The sequence below is a fragment of the Xenopus laevis genome, chromosome 8S, assembly GCF_017654675.1.
Source record: "Xenopus laevis strain J_2021 chromosome 8S, Xenopus_laevis_v10.1, whole genome shotgun sequence".
NCBI classification, from domain to species: domain Eukaryota; kingdom Metazoa; phylum Chordata; class Amphibia; order Anura; family Pipidae; genus Xenopus; species Xenopus laevis.
The window spans coordinates 80,599,748-80,621,925 of NC_054386.1; the positions used below are offsets into that span (position 1 = coordinate 80,599,748).

The 22,178-nt window shown below is 37.9% G+C and overlaps 1 protein-coding gene across 4 annotated transcripts; it reads right to left on the bottom strand.

Annotated features, from left to right (window-relative positions):
* Window positions 1–2,811: 2,811 nt before the first annotated feature.
* Window positions 2,812–22,126, bottom strand: LOC100126628 (uncharacterized). 4 transcript variants are annotated; one of them, XM_018231785.2, is made up of 9 exons: window positions 21,979–22,118; window positions 16,017–16,070; window positions 9,418–9,543; window positions 7,629–7,724; window positions 7,231–7,413; window positions 6,817–6,912; window positions 6,487–6,618; window positions 6,142–6,285; window positions 2,812–3,182 (listed from the first exon to the last, which is right to left on the bottom strand). In XM_018231785.2, the coding sequence occupies exons 2-9, from the start codon at window positions 16,029–16,031 to the stop codon at window positions 3,126–3,128; spliced, it is 849 nt and encodes a 282-aa protein (XP_018087274.1). In that variant the 5' UTR covers window positions 16,032–16,070; window positions 21,979–22,118; the 3' UTR covers window positions 2,812–3,125.
* Window positions 22,127–22,178: the final 52 nt, after the last annotated feature.

Consider the following 22,178-nt stretch of genomic DNA (forward strand, 5'->3'; position numbering starts at 1 on the left):
GTGTATCTTCTTTTTGCCTCCATTAAATTGTTTGTAATGATGTTAGTTCTTTCTGAAGGTGTTGATATCTTTCATTGCATGATTTTCTTTGTTTGAATTGGTATTATATTATGTGGCTCCTAATAACCACTTGTGCTGCTGCTCAAAATAATTGGGGTTTATCCCAATGTTCCAAGTTGTCACCTACATAGTTAGCCCAACAGGTTGCTAAAAACCCATGTGCGCTTTATGTGTTCAATTTGTTTCTCTTGGTTGTATATTTGTATTATTCATTAGAAACCAGGTCTTATAAACAATGTCAGAAAAAACATTTCCTGCAGCTGTGTTTATAGACAGAAGTATAAGGTGCATGCGGTCCTCATCATATTTATTATGTAGCACCAACAAGTTAGGCAGCTTTTTACATTAAAATAACAGACACTTAAAATAAACTGACAAAGAACAGGAGTAAAGAAATGACTACAAACTAAAATGCATGCAAAATATAGAAAGAGGACTTTAAATTCAGTTACCCAGTCTAACTAATCAAATTGCTTATCCATGTTATGGTATAAGCATCTGCATCACTGACTGCCTGTAAAAGCCCAACACCATTTCACTGACTGTGGATTTGTGCTATATAACAACCAGTTTCTGATTCCCTGGCATCACCTAGCAGAAGCATGTGCAGTTTGAGTCATTATGGGCCCGGGATCCACTGGGCATACTCCTAGACAGAGATAGCTGCAAGGGAGACAGACAACAGATGTAAACAGACAAAGATGGCAGCCATCAACCTTGCTGCACATCTCTGCAGTTAGAGAGCTGGCATGGGATGTTCCTTAAACTTGAAAGTAAGGTTAGCAATGTATTTGGGCATGGGGTCTTATGTGTGTAGCTCTTGGTTAAAAAAGAACATGTAGGGGCACATTTACTAAGCTCGAGTGAAGGATTCAAAGTAAAAAAAACGTCGAATTTCGAAGTATTTTTTTGGGTACTTCGACCATCGAATACGCTACTAAGACCTTCGACTACGACTTTGATTCGAACGTTTCGAACTAAAAATTGTTCGACTATTCGACCATTCGATATTCGAAGTACTGTCTCTTTAAAAAAAACTTTGACTACATACTTCGCCAGTTTAAACCTACCGAGGTATAACAATTTTTTTGATTGTTTGATCGAACGATTTTTCCTTCGATCGTAGGATTTGCGGTAAAGCCTTCGAATTCGATATTCAAATTCGTAGGATTTTACTTCAAGAGTCAAATTCGAGGGTTTATTAACCCTCGATATTTGACCCTTAGTAAATGTGCCCCCCGGGGTTTATTTGATGGGTAGAGCTTTGTAAATTTGGAGTATGCATTTTTCTAAATAGCACACAGAGCTTTATATTGCAATTAATGAAAAAGGGGGAACCTCATCCTTATACGTAATAACAGCTTTATAAATAAGTATTTAAAACTTTTGAGGGGATTATTTACTAAAATCCGAATATTTCTCAATATTATATTAAAGTCACCTCGACCAAACCCCCATCTACATTTTTACCTTATTTATCAATAAATTAACTCAAATAAATCTGGTGCAGAAAAGACTCGCTAAAATCGTGAAATATTCCAAATTGCGTAATTATTTCCGATTTGACACCTATTATCGCCCGGATATAACCCTAACAGATCATAATATCTTCCAATTGTAAAAGGGACATCTGCCATTGACTTCTACATGAACTCGGCAGGTATGAGGTGGAGTACTTTTTTATTCTGACTTTTAACCCTGCCTGTGTCCCTTTTCAACATGGCTTGAAGGAGAGCAGGATTCTGATTGATGTTGCTCTTGGGAATGGGGCAATGTTTTGAGGCTGGAGGACAACCGTAAACAGTGCCCTAGCCTTTCATTACATTGCCCTGCATTCCAAGTGTGACGTCACTCAAAAAGCTCCTCTCCTTTAAGCTATGTTAGAGCTTGAGTTGGGAGGGGGCATGTTCATTTGAGAAAATTAGCAGCATTAGGGTTTATATAGTGAATAAAGTGCCCCGTATTGTAAAATATAAGATAAAGTCAAGTAGGAGTTCCATGACCACGGCCAAAGGCCTTTCGCTTTTATACAAGTCATGGAACTCTGAGGTTACTTCTAAAATCCCTGTATTTTCCAACAAGGGGTACTTTATTTATTATAATACACACATTTTAGTGAGTCATGTGACAAAAATGACATCACTAAACTAATGACATTACTAAGAGCCGTTATACAGGCTATTCATGAATTTTGTGTATTATACAGGAATAATGACACATTCCTGTTAAACCTGTAACGTCACTATCCCTTTACCTTAATTTCCCAATTGTCCCTTGTTTAGACTTGCCATTGCCGTGGATCTATATAGGTATAGTGAAAGTTTCCTGTTAAAATTGAAATATACCATTATTTCTGTAAAATGACAGGGTTAAGTGGCACTGCAATAGAAATTCCCAGGCCAGTGCATTTTTTTCCTAAAAACAAGGAACAAACATAGAGACTGGGCAGTGCCTAATATATTGGTATCTAATAGTGAATTCAGGTTTTCTTCAGCAAAATTGCACCATATCAAAAATGGCAGATGGGACGATTCCCAGCTTTTTACCATCCATGCTATTTACAGCTCAGCAACAAAACACTCAGCATTGCCTCTGTACTGACTTGAAACAGCTGGACTTGGGTTCAGGTGATTCTCTTTAGAAATGCAAAAATGTTCTCCCTGGCAACTGTCCATTTTGGCAAGATATAACACTGGAGCAGATGCAGTGACTATTAGGTATTACAGATCATTGTGGTCAAAGAGGACATAATACAAAAAAAAACATTTTTATTACGACACAAAACAATTTATAAATATGTTATAAGGAAACAGCAGCATTATGAAATCAACTACTGTGTCTGTGAGGCTACTCAAATATAGTTGCACACGTTTAAAACAGTAACATTGAGAAAAATTTCACACAACCTAATTCCTCACTATAAAAAAAAATCCTGACAACCCTTTTACTGTTGCATTTCTGCTTCTAGTCTATTTCCCTGAAGCATTTAATGCTTACTGGGGAAATCTCTGTGAATTTCCTTTTCCTTCCTTAACCCATAAGGAGTATGAAGAGGCTCAATCAATTCAAGGTCCATCAGTGCCACTGGTTTTCTCATTCTTTTGCACACTTGAGCCTTTAACCTGCAAAATTTAAAGTCAAAATTGTTATTGAACGGTGTGATTGCTGACAATTTTTTTAAATTTCTTCATGTTTTACAACCTGTTAACTGTAAATAAGTATGATCCTGTTTTATCAAAATAACAGTTTCTTTCTGGTAAATCTATACAATTTCCTTTTTGCCTAACAGCCATACATATTGATCAAAAGTAACGGACTATACATTTTTAGGTCAAATATTTTCCCACAGACTTTAATCCTGCAGACATGGTTTTCTCTGTGTTTAAAGGTGTGGTTTGCCTTTGAGTTAACTGTTAGTAGTTATAGAATGGCCAATTCTATGCAATTTTCAATTGGTCTTCATTACTTTTTTTTTATAGTTTTTTAATTATTTGCCTTTTTCTTCTGACTCTTTTCAGCTTTCAAATGAGGGTCACTGACCCCATCTAAAAGACAAATGCTCTGTAAGGCTACAAATGTATTGTTAATGCTATTTTTTATTACTTACTTTTTTACTTTTATTCTGGCCCTCTCCTATTCCTAATCCAGTCTCTTATTCAAATAAATGCATTATTGCTATGTTGATTTGGACCCTACCAACCAGATAGCTGAAATTGCAAACTGGAGAGCAGCTAAATAAAAGACTAAATAACTCAAAAACCATAAATCATAAAAAAAAGAAAAAAAAAAGAAAACCAATTGCATTGGTCACACTACAGGGCCTATTTACTAAAACTTTGTTCAATAAAAACAAATTCAACCTAATTCCCAACCACTAATTGCCTTAAAAGCACAACTTTTTTAGAATTATCCTTCAAAAAGTGTTACTTTTTCAAATTGTTGATCGAAAAGTGCAACTTTTTCAGCCCCAAAATGTTCGAAAAGATAAAGAAGGCAAGAAACATCTTCCAACCTTAAAAGGGACATCTGCCACTGACTTCGACAGGTTTTAGCTGGAGTATTTTTGGATTCAAATTTTTAGCAGGTTTGGAGCATAAAAAATCTCGAAAAGTTATTTTTTTTAAAAATGTGGATTTTTCCCCTTAAAAACTCAAACAAAAAAATTTGAAGCTTAATAAATAGACCCCTTAAAATTAACCCAAAGGTAAACAATCCCTTTAAATATATTTGAAAAAAGTCTCGGAAATTATTATACACTGTTCAGTCCCATTATTTCAGGAATCAGCCCGAAAATACTTTTGCCGGGGCTTATCCCTGATGTGTGTGAGCTCTAATACATATTCTACTGAGACTACCTAAACTTTGCCCTACTGAAAAACCAGTTCCATCCAAAACTGGCATCCTACACAGAGAAGGTATTATATTAATTGTGTGCATGATGAGCCTTGCATAGCAACTCTTATAAAGCCATGTCCTTTTCTCTCAATGCTGATGGCCCTAATTAAATGAATTATGAAATAACCATGTGCTTTCCTTGGAAAGGTAGGTCTGTTGGACCCAGGAAATCATTGGATGTAGAATGCATTTGAACTACCTCCTTATTACAGATCATGGGATGCCATGTAGTTTACTTATATACATTTTTGATGAATCTTGTGTAAGATAAGTTAGCATGGGAAAAGGGGTCGCACAAAAAAAGGACAAGCAACCTGGAAGAGACCCACTCCCCTGGATACAGCTTCTTTTGACTAACAAACTCTGATAAGATTTCTACAACTTTAGAAATGGGCTGAACCACTCTTTAAAGTGGCCATACACAGGCCAAAGTCGGCAGTTTATTGTTTATGGGGCTCCCTGACGTTCTTCCCCCAATCAATATTTTACCAAAAATTGGCCAATGATCATGCAGGCTTAAAATTCCAATCAGATTGAGGACCACATCAGTTCATTGATGCAGTCTTCGTTCCCACCGGCCCATCATCTGATCAGTCTGATATCACCTTCTAAAGGTGGGCATATGGGTACAAAATCAACTTGTTTGGCAACCTCTCCAAAACTTAAAGAGGGTTAGATAAGCTAATGTGGTATAACTGAGCCTTAGTTGGCAAAACTTAAAAGTTATGAGGTCAAGCATGAATGGCATGATCTTGAATATGTTCACAGGAAGGAGGGGTTTTGCTTTGTTCCATTTGTTGATTTGCACCACCCGTTTAGAAACTTGCTGGTTGTAAGAGATATAGATATGGGCACAGTGATGACAAAACTGCTGGATATTCCTTTAACGAGCCTAGATGTGAAATATGGGATATGGTTTTACATCAATGGTGGAAAACATCACTATAATAAACTGGTTGAGTAGGGCCAAAAGCAAGTTTTGATATGGTGTGGGGTTGGATTTTCTTGAGTTGCTTGACAATTTCAACATCTTCCAGGTCTGATTGTTACAGAGGTTATTAAACTGCACTTGGGGCAAAAAAATACCCTAGAAGGATAGATCATCCAGGTAGAAAGCAACTGCCCCTACCTATCGGGACCACCATGCCTTTTTAAGAAGGTACTGGAACTTTAGGCTAGCCCAAAAGGCTAATGGACAAAGTAAAAATTACATATTTGTATGCAAAATAAAGAAATCATTTGTGAAGGCAGCAGTTGATAAACTAATGATTTAAGCATTAATCAACTTGCCATACTGAATGCCAGTCACAGTGTCACCAGTCAAAGCCATTTTTAAGAAAGGCCAGTGTTGTTGATTGGCTTTGAAACTAGTATCACATATATCATATACCCCATACCTACTTTCACATGCACTCATTATTTATTTAGGGCAATGGCCCACTTTGCCCGTGGAGACAAATTGCCAGAAAACACCTTACCAAACAGATCCAGAATTGCCTCATGTAAAAAACTTTTGCGCAATTATCCAGTATTGCACGTGTAGGGTGTATTACATGAGGCAATTCTAATGGATGCAAGGTATTTATATATTTATAATATGTGTGTGTATGTATATATATTTACAATTTTAAGCCAGTTAGCATTTCACATGCTTAGTTTTCATTGATCAATCTCTATGCTTCTCACCACATCAATGGGTCCAGTTGGTGATATTCTAACAATCTTTGGCCTTCCTCTGGGTCTTTTGGGAGTTAAAGTTGGAAGGTGCAATAAATGCTTCCTTGGACGCCCTCTCTTCTGTACACAAGAGCTTCCCATGCTGACAGCAAGCTGTAAAAATATAAAAAAAAACATAATTAAATATTGGAATATATAAATCTTTAAATTGAAACAATGCCATTTGGTTCTTTGTCAAATTAATAAAAACATAATTATGTGTTGCAAACTTTACCATGCATAGACTGGGTGTCTCAGCCAGCAAAACACAATATGAAGCAGCAGGGAATGTAAAATGGCCTATAAGTCACACACCTTTTTTGCAGAAGGGATTTTGTTTAAACTTCCTTTAGGCCTCCCTCTTGGCCTCTTGGGAACCAAAGTGCCATTAGTTTCAACTGGTTTTCTGGGTCTCCCTCTTCCCATCTTTGGAGCTCCAGGTGTTCGCTGCTGGGGGAATTAATAGAATGGCATTTACTAGTCAGAAAAGAATAATACGTATATCGTGTACAAGCCATAATGTAAGGTTATATGCTGATGATTTAGGAACAGATGAAAAAGCTAACTATGTGGCATTGGTTGAATGCTGTAAAATGAATGATGTAAAGGGTACTTAATGTTAAATTAGCCAAGTACGTGTCTCACCTGCAGAGCAAACCAAGATGGGTATTTGTTTTTGCTTCCTTTAGGCCTTCCTCTCTTTCCTTTTGCTGTCTTCTGTTCACCAGATTTTGATTCTTCCTGCAGTGAAGTTAAAGGTTGCAACAGCATTTACTTATTTTTGCTTAAGGTTATCATAAAGGAAATAGCTTTATATGTTACCCTGGGTTTCTACTGGGTTACACTTCACTCATCAAGGGGTATCCAGTCTGGAGTGGTATAATGGACTGCTACAAGTCATGTACACAAAAATGTTGAGGCCAACATATACAAAAAAAAATGTTATGTGTATGATGGGGGGTGGGGTCTAACATATTGGCACCCAGGCGAGTTCAGTTTCCCTTGTCTGTTTAGAGGTGCAAAAGGCACAGGCACAAAATACAAAATAGTCTCACCAACCTTGGCAGATGAACTGCACAGTGTCTTTGCTGTGCTCCCTTTGGACCTATTTCTTTCTTTTTGTTGATATTCTTCTTCTTTAGGATATTCATTTTCTGGGGACCTGACCCCATCATTATCCAGTACTTTTGGACATTCTGATGAGGTAGGAAAGTTACTTTTTCCATCACTGGATGAAGAGATCTGAGAAATAGAATAATTAGTCCAAAAAAAAAATCAAGATATTCCTACTGAAGGAGAACATACACTATTTAATTGCAACTCAGAAGTTTTTATTAAAGCAGATAATTTAAGGCTGGCATATGTCTTCTGTAAAAGCTAAGCATAGCTAGTTAAGTGCATTAAAATGAATAATGGAAATGCAGCTTTATGTTAAATTAGCCTGGAAGTCTTGTTACCTGCAGAGCAGACCAAGATGGGTATTTGTTTTTGTTCCCTTTAGGCCGTCCTCTCTTTCTTTTTGCTGTGTTCTGTTCACCAGACTGTGATTCCTCCTGCAATGAAATTGGCATCATGATTGATAAATATGATGTAAAAAAATCACACAGATTAAGAGAGAGCAGCAGAATTTCACTCTGGCAAACTGGGGCAAGCTCTAATGTCATTATTTGACGAACACTGTATGCAAAGTCTACAATAAATTACAGAGAATATTGTGTTCATGGTGACCTTCACACTGTAATACATGCAGGGCACAATATATGATTAATGTGAGAGAAAGACCCAGGAAAGTTTGTAGCAGCCTCTATTTATCAAAGAAAAACAACACCTGCAGCAGTCCACCAAAATTCCACTCATCTGTATTTTCTTGTATGGGATTTTTAGGGATATACATGTATGTGAAAGGGTGAAAGTGAGAGAGGTCACATAATAGGTCACATAATATGCCCATAATAATTCTAAACAAGTGAAGAGAAAGAGTGGCAGAATCATGGTTACGAAGTGCAGACCGAATGCTGTAAATCAGCAGAAAAGAAGGTAGGGAGTTACTGAGGGCATCTACAGAGGCATAGATCTTCACCTAAAGGGCTGTGGTGGATATGGGCTGGTGGAAAAGCTTAACATATGGTGTAGCATTTTTATTTTAATTCTGTTACACTTTAGGATTACCAAAGTATGTGGCATGTAGAGCCTCTAAAATAAAACAGATGCTACAATTTGATTTTTTTTTCTAACTGAAGTATATTGGATTCTGCTGTCCTGGCTTCTAATTTTTGTATTAGACTCAGGCTCAGTCTGCCACCAGTCACTATGAGCAGTTTCTACTCTACCCACTAGGCCCCAATTATTGGTGTTACCCAGAATATGAGCTCTAGCCCATCAATATTCTAGCTTTACTAGTAGTATAAATAAAGTCAGCTATTGATGCAATAGTTGCTAATATTCCACAGATGCTACTGAGAAATGTATCAACTAACTATCAACTAATGTAGCAAATTGTTCTAAGTTCTAAGGCTGCAGCTGGAGTTCTGAGATGCGTAAACACCAGAAACATGAACATCAATCTTTGGACTTCAGTGTTTTGAAAAATGGTTAAAAATAGACAATAGAAAGCAACTAAACTGAAAAATTTTTTTGATGGTAAACTATCCCTTTTAAAAATCTTTACTCCCAAAACAACATAAATATAAATGTCTGGGTTTTTCTGAAGAGCTTGAAACCCAGTATGCATATGATTATTAATAATCAATGCAGAAAAAAACTGAGTTCATGAAAAATCATAAAATAATTCATTCAAAGCAATTAAAACGATTTATAGCACAGTCAGTGCTGAGTCAGTGATCAAAATCTCAGTTTAGCTAGTTGTGCAGGAACAGCAATTGGCAACTAAAAAAATACACTCATTAAATGCAATATATAATTTGTAAAAACACAACTACATCAAAAGTAATTAAGAAAGGGTGTTAATTATTCCCACTAGTTACATTTAACCAAAAAACACTTTTTAATGGGAAATAATTTGACATGTTAAGAAGGAGTGAAGAAGTGCTTGTGTTTAAACACTTGTCAAATTACGTATTGTGTGTGTAGGCAAAAAAGTGTGAGCATGCTAGTTGTAATAGTAAGAGTGTATAAGTATAAATAGTGTATTTGTGTGGCACTTAGCTTGGTGTAGGTAGGCAGGGTGAAGATTAAATAGGCCCCAGGAATTGATTAAATAGTACAAAAGTACACATATTGACATACCTTATGAAAGGATTCCATAACCTCAATTTCATTTAAGGGAAGCCTTCTTTTGACTTCATCTGATTTTTGCGGTTTTGTGCTTTTCCTTTTTCTGCTGCTTTCTGATTTTTGGGTACTCATCATTACCTACAAAAAACATAACAGATATTGAGGCCTTCAAAAGCAGAATGACAATGTTGACATTGGTTGGCCCAACAGAATATGTTTTGACAGAAAACACTTTGGTTTGCCTATTTGGGGACCTCTAAACTAAGGAAATGTAATACATACTTTATAGGTGTTCAACATAAAGGGGTACCAAATGTTAGGCACCCCCATTGATTGTAATCACTTACCAGATTGCCCAGGTTGGTGCTCCTGTTAGCAGAAAACCAAGAAGCAGGAAGGAGATGTTGGTGTTCTTACAGAGGTACCCCAGGCCAGTGCAGTTTTCTGCTAACAGGAGCACCAGCATAGGGTTTCAGGTAAGTGATCACTGAGGGCAGAGCCAAGTTGTTATTCATGCCACAGTAACTCTAGTTGCCTGGCTTCCCCAAAATAATGTGCCTTTTCCCCAAGTATGCACCAGCCCATGGTGCTGTTTGTTAAGCTTTGTGCTGACATGCTCTTCTAGGCTTCCATTGAACCCATTGCTCTTGAGTGAGTGCATGTTTAGTTACACAGCTTTTTCCAAGAAGTGGTATAGAGGCGGCTTGGTGCTAATCAAACAGTACAGAAGGCTAGTATGTTTTTTGAAGAAGCTACTATAAGTATGTACTAAGAGAACATGGGTCATCACTAGTGTGTCTGTATATAAGAACAGTGCTGTGTCTCTGTAGTGCCCTTAGGCTAATTCCATACTGGGCTGATCTTTGCCTGAGGAAAAGCAAAAGCCAAGATCAGCCCCCATGTGGCATTAGCCTGGGCCAAGAACCACTAGGACAATGGGAAAATTTGCACCTGAAAAGTAACCCATGGCAACCAAGCAAATATGTGTTTTAATTGTTGTAATTGTACCAACTGGATAAGAATATGGGGCAGAAATCAGTCTGCTGAAATCTGCACGTTGATTTGAGCCCGCGACTGCTAGCCGATCTTCTTGTCTGTTTGCGTCTAAAAGCGTTGTGTCGGCTTCAGCATGAACAGACTCTGTTAATTGAGGTGAAGAAACGCGAGACTTTGCATTTCAAGCTGAAATCCACTCAGCCATGTTTATATGTGGGCTACTTTTCAATCTCAGTCCTGCTGCTGTATTCTGTATGTCAGTGTGCAGGTTCGTTATTTTAGATGAGTCTTTGCTCAAACACTGTCCGGGGCCATATTTATATATAGGCACTCATGTGCTCATGCCAAGTGCAGCAGCTTTTAAGAAGCATCCAACAGTAAGAACCCCCTTACAGTGACTTATAGGAATTTCAGCGGCGGATCTGAGAAGGAGAGGGGTTCCTCTTCCTCTGGAGATTTGCTCATCTGCATTATGCAGATTGGCCTGTGCACATACAATTTGACAAAGGGTAGGTTGGTCCTGTCTGGTGCCTAGGGTGGCAGCAGACCAAAGTATAGACCTGATACTATCCTATGTGTGTCCAAGCTGAGTGTTATAAACAATAACCTAATCTATAAAATATATATATATATATATATATATATATACTATAGCTATATAATACATACATTTAACATGCTTGTTATTAAAATGTTAAATACACTAATGAAGATTGTGTGACTGTCTTTCTCAAGAAAGATTTATGAAAGTATTCATTATTCCATCAATTAGGTCAGCTTTTCCCCACTGAACTCCAAATATAGGAGCTTACAGCCACTCAGATGTTTGTGTTCATTTTTTAACTTTATACTGATCAAAACTAATTCTGATTGGTTACCATGGCCAGCTTTGCTTGTCCAGTTTAACACTAAGTAAGTAAGAAGAAGAAATCGTTGATCTTTATTTACTGAGCCAGTGTATACAGGCTCATGTCTAGGGCATTAGAGGATTTCTTCTGTCTTTATTATGGCTCATTGAAGTGGCCACTTCAAGCAATTGCACCAACATTACCAATAAAGATGTCCATACGACTTTTAGATACCCGACCCTATTCAAATGAACCTAAGCACAAAGTTTCACTATGAGAAAATCCGCCATTGTTCAGCTGCTAAAACACAACTTCACATTTTAGTGAATTAGAGTAGTGGTAACGAATTTGCCCCTGGCGAAGTGGCGCAGAGTGTGGCGAAGTGGTCACTGGCGAAAATTCGCCTTTTAGTGAAATTGACCCATAGTCTGAAATGCTTGCTTTTGAACTGTGCCCTGATAGCAAGCCATATGGGCCTTCTCCTTTTTAGCTTGGAGACGCGGCATCCATGATATCCAAAGAGAATTTAAAATCTGGATCACTTCAACTCAGTCCATCTTAAATGTATCTGGATCATGTTTATACATGATTTTTTCTTTGCATGGTAGAGTTTCAAATTGCTTATATACATACAGGTTTTCAGAATTATTCCTGAGCCCATGTAGTGATTTCTACTACGGAATCGTCTGTTTTAAATGCAGTGCAGCCAGCAAACTCAGTAATCCAGGTGCAGCCACTAAACTATTACAATTTGTTACATTAATGATACATTTCTCAGCAGCATCTGTGAAACATTAGCAACTATTGTATTAAATCCAACAGTTGCCTTTAATGAAACTAAGGGATTTGGTCAGTAGGGTCAAAGATAAGACATGAATCAACTAGGGTTGCCACCTTTTTTTAAAAATGTACCGGCCAGTGATGGGGCGGTAACGCCGTGACGTAAAAAGGTGCAGGGTCACGGGTAAATGGGGAGACTGTGATGTAAAAAGGGGCGGGCCGCATGCAGTGTGATGCAAAAGGGGGCGGGGGCCCATTGCGAGAGAGGCAGAAGACTAAGGAGAGGTAAGTTTCTGCCAGAGGGCCAAGGGCTTTTGTTATAGGTATTACAAATTACCGGCAGCTACATTGTCTGTAAATTTGTAATACCGGCCCCAGCCCTGGCAGGTATTTTACCGGCCGGGTGGCAACCCTAGAATCAACTAATGTAACCGCTAATATTAGCAAAATATTAAAAAAAAAGAAAGCAATTGAGAATTTATTCATTTATTGCTTGTGCACTGACACCATCGGAACTAAAAAATGTTCTTAGAAGGTGAAATACCCATTTAAATATATACATTTTCACTAGTATCCCATAATAATAATCATATATACTTTTTAACTATACTCAGGTAAATATACATATACAATGTAAAAAATGTCCACCCTTCAATAAATGTCTCTTCAAGAATTGGAAAATGTTACTTGTAAAGATTAATGTATCCAACGTGTTTATATGTTTATAGAATTGCTTATAACTGCATGATTATGAATGTGTATATATAAACAGAGATATTGGAAGAGGCATAGTATTTACACCATAAATACTGACACAAACAATGATTTTTCTATATGAAATTGCCAGTCTGCAGTCACCTCTTGTGTAAGCAGTGGGAATCTATTATTATCACGCGTCATCAATATATAAAATGTATCATGTAAAACATTTGCACCGTGCTTTACCATGAAAATAATGCAATTAGTTGGAAAAAATGAACAACAAGACTGAACATGCACAAATTAAGATATAAATAATAGAAGCATACAGATAATTTACCTTTTTAGAACAGCTACTCCCACAATTCCAAATGATCAGTGTTTAAATTCCTTCAAAGACTACAAGACACAGGTGCCCAGCTGCTTGTAGACTCTGTTCTCGCTCATACAGATCTCAGACAATCTCTTCCTCTGCCCTACAAAATCATCATTTCCTCTCCTCCCATTAAGGAGGGGGGATAATACAGAGGGTGGGGGTGTGGCCTGAGATGGCTCCTATGCTTGTGACAAGGCGCAGTCCACTGATTGCCTTTGTGACAGCTCAACCAAACACTAGTGTCTCAGCATAAACTGCACATTTCCATTCATATCAAGATCTCAGTACGAAGGGCACTGGTTTAACATAATTCATAATTTATAACATATATATATTCTGAACTGGTAAATAATCTGAATAGCGTGGTATGTAGATTCATGGCAATAAAGGGCAGATTATGTAGATACTGTATGTATATATTTATATATATATATATTTATATATATATATATATATATATATATATATATATATATATATATAAAATCATCTATAAATATATCTATATATATATAGATATATATATTTATATTTATAGATGATTTACTCCACTTTCAACAAAAAAGATAACAGTGGTTATGTCTTTCATTTCCCAGGAACATCTGGGGTGTTTTCTGAACAAAGATTTTTAGTGTAGCAGTATTCAGTTGTATGAAATGACATCAAATGTGAAAAACTGGCTGTGCAAATATTTGGGTACCCTTGTAATTTTGCTAATTTGAATGCATGTAGCTGCTCAATACTGATTACTGGCAACATCAAATTGAACTTTAAGCCTTGAACTTCATAGGCAGGCAGGGCCACCTTCAGAAATCACAGGGTCTCGTACGGCAACATTTTCTGGTGCCCCTGGTTCCCGCCCACCCTTAAGCAAACCCTTGGCCCGCCTCCCCCCAACAAGTTATAAAAAGCCATTAGTGATCAGTGCCCCCCCTGCAGAGTAAAAAAATTAATGCCTAGGCCCCCTCCCACAAGTTATAAAAAGCCATTGGTGGTAGGGTTGCCACCTTTTCTGGAAAAAAATACCAGCCTTCCTATATATTTATCTTTATTTCCTATTAATATCAGGGGGGGCGGCCATGCTTCACTTACTTGATTAGCTTTCAGAGTGCTGCCAGCTTAGGAAACAGGACAGCAGCTCCTGCACGCAAGATTCTCTGTACCCTCATTGGTTCTTTAAGGATAAGTCCTGGTAAAGCTGCATTGGGATTGGATAGACTGGAAGGGAAGTTCCTACTTCACCTATCCAAGCAGGGGGAGCGGCTAATCAAGTAATTAAAGCATGGCTGGGCCCCCCTTAGACACAAAGCCCTGCGGGGCCCAGGACAACTGTTCCTCCTGTGCCACCCTGATGGCAGCCCTGTAGGCAGGTGTGTCCAATCATGAGAAAAGGTATTTAAGGTGGCCAATTGCAAGTTGTGCTTCTGTTTGACTCTCCTCTGAAGTGTGACAGCATGGGATCCTCAAAGCAACTCTCAAAAGATCTAAAAACAAAGATTGTTCAGTATCATGGTTTAGGGGAAGGCAACAAAAAGCTATCTCAGATGTTTAAACTGTCAGTTTCAACTGCAAGGAATGTAATCAGGAAATGGAAGGCCACAGGCACAGTTGCTGTAAAGCCCAGGTCTGGCAAGCCAAGAAAAATACAGGAGCGGCACATGCAGAGGATTGTGAGAATGGTTACAGACAAACCAAAGATCACCTCCAAAGACCTGCAAGGACATCTTGCTGCAGATGGTGTATCTGTACATCGTTCTACAATTCAGCACAATTTGCACAAAGAATATCTGTATGGCAGGGTGATGAGAGAGAAGAAGCCCTTTCTGCACTCACGCCACAAACAAGAGTTGCTTGTTGTATGCAAAAGCTCATTTAGACAAGCCACAGTCATTTTGGAACAAAGTGCTTGGACTGAGACACATATTGAGTTATGTGGTCATAACAAAAAGCACTTTGAATGGTGGAAGAAGAACACCTCATTCCAAGAAAAACACCTGCTACCTACTGTCAAATTGGAGGTGGAGGTTCCATTATGATGTGGGGCTGTGTGGCTAGTTCAGGGACTGGGGCCCATATTAAAGTCGAGGGTCGGATGAATTCAACCCAATATCAACAAATTCTTCAGGATAATGTTCAAGCATCAGTCACAAAGTTGAAGTTATGCAGGGGTTGGATATTCCAACAAGACAATGACACTAAACACACTTCAACATCTACAAAGGCATTTATGCAGAGGGAGAAGTACAATATTCTGGAATGGCCGTCACAGTCTCCCGACTTGAATATCATGGAAAATCTATGGGATGATTTGAAGCAGGCTGTCCATGCTCGGCAGCCATCAAATATAACTGAACTGGAGGGATTTTGTATGGACGAATGGTCAAAAATAACGCCATACAGACACTCATCAAAGGCTATAGGAGGCATCTAGAGGCTGTTACATTTGCAAAAGGAGACTCAACTAAGTACTGATGTAATATCTCTGTTGGGGTGCCCATATTTACGCACCTGTCTAATTTTGATATGATGCATATTTTCTGTTAATCAAATAAACTTTATGTCACTGCTGAAATACTACTGTTTCCATATATTAAAAGGAAGTTGCTACTTTGAAAGCTCAGTCAATGATTAACAGGGGTAAATATGTATAAAAGCTCAGTCAATGATTAACAGGGGATAATATGTATATATATATATATAATACACAAAAGCCCTGAATATCTTGTAAATGATATCCTTATAAACGGTGACTTCTGATGTCATCAGTTATAAACGGTGAGTTCTGATGTCATTTCTGTCACATGACTCACTGAAATCTGTGTATTATAATAAAGTACCCCCAGTTGTAAAATATAAGGATATTAGAAGTTACCTCGGAGTTCCATGACACTGTAAAATAATGACAAACTTACCATTGACACTGGCATGCAGCTGGGTTAATCCAGATCCATAAACACTTTGTGACACTGCAAAATGTGAAACAACAATAAATACACAAAAGCATTTAGTAGCTACAGTCTGCAAAAAAACATGGATGCCTTATCTTTGCTAAAATGAAACATTGTTATGCCAATTTACACCCCTGATTGGTCTATTCTCAGGGGTCTATTCTCGGCCCACTTTTATTTTCTTTATATATGCTTCCCCTTGGTTTTTTAATTCGATGTTTTAATATTGCTTTTCATTTTTATGCAGATGATACACAGCTTAATTTTTCTTTTAAGCCAAATGATCAGAACGCCTTAAATAATTTATCGGAGTGTTTAATCGCTATTAAAACCTGCATGGCCTGCAACTTTTTAAGCCTAAATGAAGAAAAAACTGAGGTTTTGATCATTAGTCCTGAAAAGCTTTCCAATGCTTTGCAGGTGGATCTTGGTACATTGGCTGTTAAACACTCCTAAAACAAGATTGAGGGGGGAAAGGTGATTGTGCTTTTGCCGCATATGCTCCGAGACTTTGGAATAATTTGCCATTGCATATTAGCATACTTTGGCTTTTAAGTAGTGTGAGTCAAATCTGATGTAATCTAGTGTCGCTGTTGTTGATTTATGGGAATGAATTGATGATTTATTGTTTATTGGATGTTTATTTTACTTCTTTTTGTCTGTAAAGCACTTTGTAGCTATGCTTTGAAAAGTGCTATATAAACAAACTTTTACTTACTCGCTTATATCTTTCTCTTGTAAAAGGGACATCTGCCATTGACTTCTACATGACCTCAGCAGGTTTGAGATGGAGTATTTTTTTTTCTGACTTAGCAGCCTCTGGGTTTAATAAATCATTAAAAAATCAAGTTTTTTTTCCATGAAATAATGTTGTTTTCCCCTTTAAAACTCAAACCAGAAAAAATCGGATGTTATCAAACAACTCTCTTAATCTTTGCACGGTCTTCCTTCTCTTTTTTTGCAGACCCCAGGGACTCATTTTTGTTGTAGGTTCATAGCAGAAACTAAATGTATTTTAATAACAGGGATACATCAGAGAGTTTTACAACAAGCTCTCCACTTTTTGGGTATGCAGAACATGTCTGCATAGATATTCAGTATATTTGCAGTATATCTAAGGGCAGAAAGTAGAATAGTAGGAGCTCTAGCATGAAGGTATGCCACAGTTCAATGTAGAGCTACAATATATGGTGGGAATGTTAGAAAGAACAAGCTTAATGCTCAAGTAAGCAACTGTAGTCATGGGGGTGTTTTACAAATGAATACACCCCCCATTATGGTATCACTGTACTTAACAAGTTAGTATCTGCTGCTGTTATGCTTTACATATTCTCACATCAAACACTTTGGGTAAGGCTAGCCATGTACCTATGGCCATTTGTTACAGAGAGTACACTGTTTTGTTCCTCTCTCTAACATGTTTTAGTCTGCTGCAGCTCAGTGATCCAGGTGCATACTCTCAAAGATTACAATTTGCTTTATTAGTTGATATATTTCTCAGCAGCATCTTTTGGACATTTGGGACTAATGTAAAAATGACAACAGATGCCTTTAATAGGATACTTACTTCTGAATAGCCTAAAGTCCCCCAAAGCCACACTCAGCACATTGGTACCTGTCACAAAGGGGACTGAGAGCAGATGAAGCTGCACGATCCTTCCATAGTTTAACTGCAAGTGAAAATGGCACTACCCCCAGCTCAATGGCAAAGGTTCCTTTTGCCACGTTAGAATGTTGCTCGGGTAAGTACCATTGGACTGTAGGTGGTTTTGGGGGACTTTTGACTAGCTAGATATCCATGCAATAACTTTTCAGTGATACTGACTACAGAGACCTGTCTGGCAAGTACCTCATCAACACACTAATGCCATCCTTGCATGATGGGTTTTTCGGCTGATATAAGTTGGGCAAGCCATCTGGAGTATCCCATACATGGGTTAATAAACTACAAACTCAGTCTGGAGTGTCCAAGTTATTAGCTTTTATTGCCCCATGTTCAGTCACCTAAAAGCCTTCACTGAAGCTTATTTATTTGAAAAAATATGTTCTGGTACCATGTTAAAAATACAACTATATGTCTCAAGAATGTGCTGAGTATAGTTTGCTGTATATGTAACCAGAATCAGAATTATCTCAGGTATGATCAATCCGTTGTTGATGTTACAATGTTTTTAACACTAATTGACAGCTAAGTACTTACAGACATGTGGGGCACATTTACTAATGGTCGAATATCGAGGGTTAATTAACCCTCGATATTCGACCCTCAAAGTTAAATCCTTCTACTTCGAATATCGAAGTCGAAGTATTTAGCGCAATTTGTTCGATCGAACGATCGAAGCAATAATCGTTCGAATGAAAGTTTAAATCATTCGATTCGAAGGATTTTAATACATCGATCAAACGATTTTCCTTCGATCCCAAATTGGCTATAAAGCCTATGGGGACCTATAGGCTTTATAGAATTCAAATTTTAATTTCAACCCTTGATAAACCTGCCCATTATATTTATGCTGTTTTATGTTGGTACCAAATGATATGTGGGAGAAGTTTTGGGCCATTTTTGGAAATTTCATCAATACTAATAACTTTAGAAAATGCTTTTTGGTTTGGTAGTTAGGTGTAGAAAGACATATACAGTATATACCCCTTTTGGATTCAGAAGAATGCATCCTTTCCAAAAAATATATAAGAGCTCATTTACATCCGGAAGTGCAGTGAGCAAAGTGCAGATTCAATCACATTCGCTATGGTCACAATGCTGAGTTTTACCCCAGAATCACAGCGGTACTTCCAGTGTTCAATGTGTAAGAGACACCTGTGCCCAATTGTTAAGCACAAGTCACATCAGAGGTCAGTTGGCCTGCCAATGAGTGTTTTGGGATGTGATGGGAAACCCATGCAGATATGAGGGAAACAGAAACTCCTCCTGGTGAGTGTTGTGCCCCATTTCACTGACAGGAAGGCGGTGTTGGCATACAGAGGATGGAGGTGTCTGAAGCAGCTGTCACATATAAAACTGGACTTCATCTCCGCAGGCGGCCAGGGATGGCAACAAGGTCCCCTTATGTAGGACGCTTATGTAGGTTAAACCTTCTTTATGGAATTGCTGTCCTTGTTTCAGGAGCCAGCATACATTATAAAATTTGTTAACCTTATACACTGAGCACTCCTCTACTGGCACAAGTGAGCTGCATAGAAATCGGGCAGTTTAGTGGTGGTTCAAAACTGAAACTCACTTTTGCCTTTGGGGTAATACAGAGAAGCCCTTTGCATCAACATGTAACAAGTAAACAATCAATTATCATCAGAGGAGATGTGAAATCATAGTAGACCATGCATGAGGCAAAAAAAATTATATATATAATATATATATATATATATATATATATATATATATATAATTATAATACACAAAATTGAGTCATGTGACAGAAACATCACTACTCACCGTTTATAACGGATGACATCAGTGCTCCCCGTTAATAAGGATTTCAGTGAGTCATGTGACAGAAATTACATCACTGAGCTCCGATTATAACCCATGACATCACTAAGCACCGTTTATCTACTGAATAAAGTACCCCTGTTGTAAATTATAAGGATATTATAAGTTACAGAGGAGTTTCACTACTCACTGTTTATAACTGATGACATCAGTACTCACCGTTTATAAGGATATATATAATATATATATTTTTGTGTATTATATAATATATATTATATAATATATAATTTTGTGTATTATATAGTGAATAAAGTACCCCCTCTTGTAAAATATAAGGATATTATAAGTTACCGAGGAGTTTCATGACCATATAAAAACACGAGGCCGAAGGCCGAGTGTTTTTATAAAGGTCATGAACTCCGAGGTAACTTATAATATCCTCATATTTTACAACTGGGGGTACTTTATTTATTATAATACACAAATTTTAGTGAGTCATGTGACAGAAATGACATCACTACTCACCGTTTATAACTGATGACATCAGTACTTATAAGGATATAATATAAGGATATAATTTACAAGATATTCACAGCTTTTGTGTATTATAAGGATATAATACACAAAAGCCATGAATATCTTGTAAATTATATCCTTATAAACGGTGAGTTCTGATGTAATTTCTGTCACATGACTCAGCGAAACTTGTGTATTATAATAAACTAGACATTAAGCCCGTTAAATTAACGGGCGCTAGAACATATGTAGTCAGACGGTCCGTGGGGCACATGCGCAGTAGCGCAATCCCACGGACACAGGGACTGGACGCAGAGACACTTCAACTTTATTATATAGGATAAAGTACCCCCAGTTGCAAAATATGAGGCTATTAGAAGTTACCTTGGAGTTCCATGACCTGTATAAAAACACTCGGCCTTGTATTTTTATATGGTCATGAAACTCCTCGGTAACTTATAATATCCTTATGTTTTACAAAAGGGGGTACTTTATTCACTAAATAATTTACATGATATTCACGGCTCTTGGTATATATATATATATATATATATATATATATATATATATATATATATATATATATACCACTGGCAGCTTCATTTTGTAAAATGTCAGTCTGAAAAATGTACCTCATACCCTAAAAAATGTGCTTTGTAATATAAGTATAACAAGCCTTTATATGTATCACAATTATGTCATTATTGTTATGGCTCCTGCGTGATATGGCTGGGCTGGCATGTGGGAAGGGGGGTAACTAGAAAGGCAGGGGACCTGTGCCTGCAGGGGGGCTCAGGAGGTATAGGGGGGCTCCATGTAGGGTTGGCACCTGGCCGGTAAAATGATGCTTGATGCCAATGTTATAATAGGAAAAAACTGCAATGTAGGAAGGCCGGTATTTTTTTTTTCCAGAAAAGGTGGCAACCCTAGCTCCATGAGGCCCTAAATAATTAGCAATTTCTACATATATTGGTAAAAGCAGGACAACCTCTGATTATGTTGGGCATACCTCCCAACATTTTGGAAGTAAAAAGAGGGACAAAAATTTTTTTCCAGCACGTAGCGCAGCAATTTTTTTGACCACACCCCTTTCTGTGGCCACCCCCCCTAATTACCATGTTCGTTTTACAAAATTTGGCAGGTTATGAAAGTTTGAAAATATTTCTCCTTGTCTAAACTGTGTTTTTGTGTCTCCAAATTGTTACAAAGTATCTTATTTGCACCTGTTAGCTGTTTTGGGCTCTGCTAAAAGCCAATTAAGTGAGAAACTTTGTTTCTTTTTCTGGCTGTTCAGTGCAGAGAAAAGAGGGACTTTCCAGTACAAATGAGGGACTGCGGGTTGAGCTGTCAAAAGAGGGACTGTCCCTCCAAAAAAGGGACAGTTGGGAGGTATGTAGTTGGGGGCCCTAAAATGAATTTGCTGTGGGGCCCAGTAACATCTAATTACACCACTGCATGTGGGCGCTTGGAAGTAGTTACCAATCTCCAGCTACAGTCCCGATCAATAACACAGAACCTGTGGCTGTGCAGGGATAGTAAATATCATACCAGTTTCCACTACAAAAAGAACTAACACTGTCTCAGCTGCCGACCCTGAGCTTTCCCAGGCACTGCCTCACCTCTGACCCTTCCCTATAATGGCAAGTAGGCGATAAAGCATAGAAGACACGCGGTAACAAATATATTTTCTTAGGGCAAACGATCCAAAGTAAGCCTGGAAGCAATTAGGATTTAAATAGAGGGGCAATAAGTGGATAATTGTCGAAGTAACGCATGGTTTTGTTTCTATTGGCCCCGGGGGCAAAACACAAACATTGAATTTCTCTGTACAAGCCTTCTAAAACTACCGGAAGCGCAAATATAATGGTGCTCTCACGGTACAAAATAACACAGCCGTCTAGCCACGTTCGCCATTTTGTAACACACTTATCAGAGGGTGAAATAGGGTCACACAAAACATACACGTTCCATTTTGCTACACCCATTCCTGTTGCATTGCCCCGCAACACTCAAGAATTCGTTTCGCTACCAGCTACCACGACCACCGTCTCCATAAGTCTCTCGCTAAAACTTGTTAAAGCAGAACCATAACTTGACGTCTTGTTCTAGAACGGAATAAGACAACTTCCGGGTGTACCAAGATGATGGTATTTCCGTTTCAG